This window comes from Silurus meridionalis, chromosome 22 (genome assembly GCF_014805685.1).
Source record: "Silurus meridionalis isolate SWU-2019-XX chromosome 22, ASM1480568v1, whole genome shotgun sequence".
NCBI classification, from domain to species: Eukaryota; Metazoa; Chordata; class Actinopteri; order Siluriformes; family Siluridae; genus Silurus; species Silurus meridionalis.
This window is the reverse complement of record NC_060905.1, coordinates 3,941,340-3,948,361: the sequence shown is the minus strand read 5'-3', so window position 1 is coordinate 3,948,361 and position 7,022 is coordinate 3,941,340. Positions and strand designations below refer to the sequence as shown.

General features: G+C 37.0%; 1 protein-coding gene across 1 annotated transcript in view; it reads right to left on the bottom strand.

Annotated features, from left to right (window-relative positions):
* Window positions 1-3,707: 3,707 nt before the first annotated feature.
* Window positions 3,708-7,022, bottom strand: part of LOC124376322 (GEM interacting protein) — a 30,125-nt gene continuing 26,810 nt past the window's right edge. Inside the window, exons 19-20 of the mRNA XM_046835344.1 lie at window positions 5,831-6,125; window positions 3,708-5,015 (exon numbers count right to left, since the gene is read on the bottom strand). Coding sequence (XP_046691300.1) covers window positions 5,004-5,015; window positions 5,831-6,125 — 307 coding nt within the window. The 3' untranslated portion in view covers window positions 3,708-5,003. The remainder of the gene's footprint in view (window positions 5,016-5,830; window positions 6,126-7,022) is intronic.

Sequence of the window (7,022 nt, the reverse complement as noted above, 5' to 3'; positions counted from 1 at the left end):
CCTCATCCCTCTCTCTCTCGTTCCCTTTCTCTCTCTTTTAATCTATCATTTCTCTTTTGCTCTCATTCTTTTGATCAATTCCTCTCTTTTTCTGACATTTTACTTCTGATTCCTTTCCATCTCTCTCTCTCTCTCTCTCTCTCTCTCTCTCTCTCTCTCTCTCTCTCTCTCTCTTTCCCATCTCTCTCTATCATGCGTCTTTTCCTTTCTCAGTGTTTCACCCTTCTCTCTCTCTCTGTCTCTTTTATTATTATATCATTATATGTCTCTCCTTTCTTTATTTCTCTCCCTCGTCCCCTGTTACCCCCCTCTCTCTCTTGTTTCCTTTCACTCTCTCTATAATCTGTCTTGTTGGTCTATCTTTCTTTATTCTATGTCTTTCAATCACTACCTCCTCTTTGTCATTCTCTCTTCTCCCTGCTTTTCATTTCTCTTTCTTTCTCTTCCCATTTCTCTTATCTCTCCATCATGTCTTCTATATCTTTTCCATTCTCAATTTTTCATTCTCCCCCCTTACTCTCTCTCTCCCCGTCTTTCTTTTTCTCTCTTGTCTATCTCGTCTCTTCACTGTCATTTCATCTTTCATCCTCTCCCCCCATTCTCTCCATTTCTCTCATTTTTCACAGCTCTCTGGTGGATCTCGTGGGACGACCTGCTTCACATATTTCATATCGTCTTCATATGAACTGAGTGAAAAGCGCAGACCTCTGAGGAAGAGCAGCTTCCAGACCCCCAACTTCAAATCAATACATCTGTTCACTTCTCATTACACCCTCACCCTCTCACACCTATTGGTTTTGGACCTTTGTTCTTCCAGATATTTATTTAGACTTACTTACTTACTTACACACACACACACACACACACACACACACACACACACACACACACACACACACACACACACACAGTAGGACAGTGCTGAGCAGAGTTTCTGTTTGCATTATTTGGTGGTGTTGGCGTTTGGTGAAGATGTGGAACAGAGATGATCTTATGGCCAGAAGATAAACCCTGCTCAGGTCCTGCTCAGATCTGGCTTTAGATTCTGTCTAAAAAAACATTTCTGGATTTAGCTTTTCCTCCAAAATACATCATTCTTTTCCAAATAATATTTCTAAAATATTCTCTTTCAATGTAATTAACTCATAATGTGAAATTGTACCATGACATGATTAATTGATTAATTGGTCGATTGATTAATCGATTGATTGATTGATTAATTGATTAATTAATTTGTGCCAGAGAGCTTGTAATTCACTCACGTGACATTATTTATGTATTTATTTTTATATATATCTAATCCTACAACTAGTTTTCAATAATCGGGTTTGGATGAAACTTCAGAGAACAAACAAAGATCTACAAGATCTCAATTTATAACAACGTTCAGGAGATAATCACTGTACATGGACAAGTATTGGGACACATGTCTTTTCCAGCCATGTGTAGATCTTCCCCAAACTGTTACCACAAAGTTTAAGAGAACACAATTGTACAGGATTCGATACTGGTGGCATGACATTTTTCCTTCACTTAAACTAGGAAACCCAAACCTTCCGTAGGTTGGAGTGGAAGATCTCCTGCTATAGAACTCCAACACTATTCAACACCTTTGGATGAATGTGAACGCTGACTGCACCCCCAGGCCTCCTCACCTCACCTACACCAGTGCCTAACTTTACTAAACCCCTTGTGGCTGAATGAAAAGCTCCACAAATTCCCTCAGACTGAAGAAGCTGCTCGGACAACCAGATAGAAGTCCAGTTGTCATAACTTAACTTCCAGATGAGCACACCTTGATGACTGAGGATCTTCACAGACACACTCCGATCTCGATCATTTCCATTTTTATATCTTTTTCACTGTCTTTCATTTTTTTCAGTAATCACAAATATTTCCTGCATTTTTATCATTTTGGATTCTTTATGATGATTTCAGATCCACGCTGCACTTCATCATGTGCTGAAATACTCACTTATGAGGATCTTCTCTCATTCAGCACAGGACAGTGGAGCAGCATGACACACATCTGCCACCTAGTGGGAGATTGGGGGATTTCTCTCGATACTTTGCTTTCTGTCTGTCTGTCTGTCTGTCTGTCTGTCTGTCTGTCTGTCTGTCTGTCTATCTATCTATCTATCTATCTATCTATCTATCTATCTATCTAGAAAAATAGACATTTCTTTTAATATTTGTGTATTTGTGTATAGATTTATTATATATTTAAATAAAATTACTAAATAAAGTTTTCTTTCATAGATTTTGTTCCTTTTTTTTTATTAAAATACTTTCAGTACGTTTTTATTTAAAGCTTAATATGCTTTAAAATGTCAGATTAAATCAGTTTATGCTCAAGGTATTATTATTCATATTATTATGTTCAAATAAATAAATGGTTTTGTGCAGTCCCTGTATCAGATATATGATATACATGTATATTTTTTTCTCGTTATATTATGAACTATACTTTACTGGGGCTACTGGGGCTACTGGTTCTACTGGGACAGTTTGAATGTGATACTTCAGGGACTGTAAATGAATCATAAAAAGAGCAAAACAAAACCACACTAGTTTCTGACATTTTCAGCCATGTGTGATTCCTCCCCAAATATTAACCTCAACATTGGAGGCACACATTTGTGTAGGACGTCTTTGGATGCGGTGGAATTAAATTTTCCTTCACTTGACGGGAATGTCGATGCCCTTGTGCACAAATCCAGCTCCATGAAGACCTGCTTTACATGGATTAGAGTTAAAGGTCTCATATTATCAATCTCCAACCCTACTGAACACCTTTGGGATGAATGTTTCTCACTGACTGCACCCCAGGTCTCCTCACCTCACCTACATCAGTACCTGACTTTACTAACACCCTTGTGACTAACCGTTGACTTACACAAATCTCCACAAAATCTAGTGGAACAGAAGGATGGAGCTCTTTATAACAGCAAATGGAGACTAAATGTGAAAAATGATGATTAGTAAGTACACACCCATCTTATGGTCTACAAACATTTGTCCAAATTGTGTTTTAGTTCAATCTTAAGGAGGCCTATGTAATAATAACTTGTTAATGTCCACATTGTGGTATATAAAATGAAGATACACTGTATTGCCAAAAGTATTGGGACACCTGGTCATCCATACGGTATGTGATTTTGATCGCGTTCTACATTTAGTCCCAATGTGCTCTTCTAATTCCTTCCACTCTTCTGAGAAGATGTTCCACTAGATTTTGGAGTGTGATTATGGATATTTGTGTTCATCAGCCACAAGGGTGTTATGAAAGGCAGGTACTGATGAAGGTGAGGAGACCTGGGGTGCAGTCAGTGTTCACATACATCCCAAAGGTGTTCAGTAGGGATGAGTTCAGAGCTCTATAGCAGGAGATCTTCCTCTCCAAAGCATGTAAACCAGATCTTCAAGAAGCTTACTTTGTGCACAGGGGCATCACCATGCTGGAGCAGGTTTTGGGTTTCCAAGTTCATGTGAATGCAACATTTTATTATAGCGCCATCTAAGAAGTCCTGTACAATCGAGTGCCTCCGGTTTTGTGGTAACAGTTTGGGAAACAACCACATATAACAGGAAAGGGAAGGTGTCCCAATACTTTTGGAAATATAGTGTATTTTTTTTTTTTCCATTGTTACCTGCAGTTAACTGGTAAAATATTTTTTTTTGCATTTTTATTAGAATGAAGCATTCGACCAAGTGTATGCTAACAGTGTTAGCGCTTTAATCTTAACAAGTGATATTCATGATATTTTTTCAATCCTAGTTCACACCTCTGGAGTAAGCAGCTTTATCCTGAACAGGGTTGTGATCAATCTGGAATCTATATCCAGAGATACTTCATAGATAAAACTACGCATTCACACACGTTCACACTTAGGGGGCGAATTAGCTTTTAAAAATCCACTAGCATGTGCTTCGACAGTGGGAGGAAACTGGAGCTCTCAGAGGAAACCCACACAAACCCACACACACGAACAAGAAGAAAATGTAAAACTTGACTCAAAAAAGAACAACTCGAATGTCGAACTATCTGGATTCTATCTATAATTTCCTAGAAATTCAATCATATTTTGTTTTGTATAAAAAAATATATTTAACTTCCACTGGGAACATTTTTTTTTTTTTGACAGCCTGCAAAAAAAAAAAAAATCAGACATACAGACAACCATTTGAACAATTATGCATTAAAATATGCTAAATTATTCTCCAAATTATGTCCTGCCTTATACAGTATTTATAGATGAGTGTGTGTGTGCGCGTGTGTGTGTGTGTGTGTGTGCGTGTGCGTGTGTGCGTGTGTGTGTGTGTGTGCGTGTGCGTGAGTCAGTACTGAACTGTATCTCGGCAAAAGTTTTATCAAGAAGCAATACTGCTAGAATAATCTCAGCGCAGGGTTTTATATGAGACGAAAATGAAGAAGCACGGTCGTTTAAAACAGTCAAGCCATATACTGTGTTAAAACTGATACTCATCCACAGATGCATCTTAAATCATGTTTATCAGTTAAATGTATGTTTTTGAGTTATTCAGTACTTCAGTGTTTCCCTGTAGAAATATTTCTGAAGCTTTGAAACCCTTCATCCTCAAAAGAACTCTCGAAGAACCGTTAAAGGAACCCGTATTGTCTAAGTATGCACAGAACCAGCTTTCTGCTGCTTGGATTTGTTCGTCTTTCCATGAACTTCTTCGGCTTTGAAGAAAAAGACGGTCCTGTGTCTCTAGATTTATTGGGTCACTTCCTGTGGACTGTACCACTCATAAACCAGGTGGCCTGTACAATTTTTTCGATCATTTTCTGGCCTAATGGCGTTGTTTGATTCAGGATGCACAGAGCTGAGGGGTGTGGTGGTATTTGTATATCTGTAGTCTCTTGTGCTACAGATGTCATTCGCATGATCTCCCAGAATTCCCCCACGATTTGTAGTTTCCTGAGTTCACTACCTGGGTTGCTCCCTCAGAGTGACCCCACGCAGCATCTGGTTCATGTCTCACAGCCACGACTGACACCACGAGAGAGAAACAGAGAAAAAGAAGTTACAGATGTGGATGAAGGAATATTTACAGCTTCTGAGGTGCTCAGTTTGGGAGAAATAAATATCCTTCATTTTCTTTTAATCTCTAAAAGAGTGAAGATCTAAAATAAAACAAAACCATTACAGGATAAGGAGAAGGTTAACTACGAAACATTACTCCAATTATTAATAAAAATAAAAAAAACATTAGTTGTTATATATATATATAAACATATATATATATATATATATATATATATATATATATATATATATATATATATATATATATATATATATATATACACTGATATACACACCATTAACCCATTACCATCTACCAACTATTTAATGAAAATAATTAATGCAATTACTAATGTATATTATTTGTTTTATAAAATAGATTTAATGAGTATTTAATTGCATCTATTTATTAAATTTTTTAATGCCAAAATCAATATTTATTTAATTAATGGAATTAATATTTTAAATTGTTAATTCATTACACTTATCATATTACATTTTTATTATTATTATAACACAATTGTATAATTCATATGGTGTGGAAATATATTTTGTTACACAAACATGAATGAAAAAAGGTGCATTTGTTTGCTTTGGTTCATCAAAGTAGATGATCATAAATAATTATAATAAAATGTTTTTTTTTTTTTTTAAATGTGCCTGTTTTAAGAATTTCCAAAAGAATTGATATAATACATATGCCCTGATCCGAGCCCCAGTAGAGCACATGAACATTGTACTGAAGTTTAGGTAGAGCTCTAGCCTGTACCATTCCCCACCTCGAGAGACCGCGGCCGTTCTCTGGTCAAGGCTCTGTACTCCTCATCTGCATCAGGCTCCGCCCCCGGAGGTGGGTTGGTGGGTACAGGTGGAGGAGATGTACACATACTCGGAGCAGGACCAAAGATTTGCTCCATGTGTGAGATCATGAACTCCACCAGCAGGGCCTGGTAGCTGCTTTCCAAAAGGGCGATCATGGACACGTCTCCCGACACAAGGGGGCGCAGTAGAGTAGGGCCAAACACGATGCCCAGGTTTCCAGGAGACATCTTATTCTCTTCACACTCAGATATCCTGAGAAAGAAGGAGGTGGAGGGTACAGGAGCTTAGATTTGGTGGTGCGGTTTACTTAAACCTTAAAGTCCAACACATTTCTAGATGAGAGAAATGTATACTGTTATTTTTAGAAATATGAATAGTATTATTGATAGCTTATACTAGCAATATTATTTAAAGGAAAGACTGGAGTCAATAATCACACCAAGGCCATTTATCACACCAAAGGCTCCCATCTGGCTTTGCTCCAACATACAACATGTCAGTGTAAAAATTGGGAAGGTTTTTAAGCAGGATTTTAAACCAGCACTTATAAAGAAAAAAACATTACCTTAATCAGTGAGGAAAAATTCTATATTACGGATGATAAGATTCACAGTTTTTGGCATCAAATCAAATCAAAGTGATGCATCGATTTAAAAAAGTGTGCATCAGATATAATATAACATATTTGCATAGAGTAAATACAGATTTTTTTATATATAATTATTAGCAGATTCCATATAATATTATTATTTTGAAAGTGACCAATAATTTGTGACCAATATTTTATATGCGTTTGATTGTACCTTGCTAAACTGTTTCTCGAGTGTATTTTCTCAGCACCGCTGCTGCTACGTGAATGTAACGTATCGCAAAACTACGGAGACCGAGGCGTATCCTGAGAGTCACATAGAATACAGATTAACATGGCAGAGGTAGAGCTGCATCTTCCTGGACACAGAACGTTTATTTATTTTTTATTTAATGTTTTTCTTTTCTTTTTTTTTTGCACTATAAAGGCCTGTGTGTGAAAGGGCCATGTGTTAGAAGTCAAAAGACACTTAAGTAAATTGATGATTTGCTGTCTGTCTGAACCAAAGAAATGAAAGTGACTGTATAGTGATCTGTACCATATTAAATTTCCGAGCATTT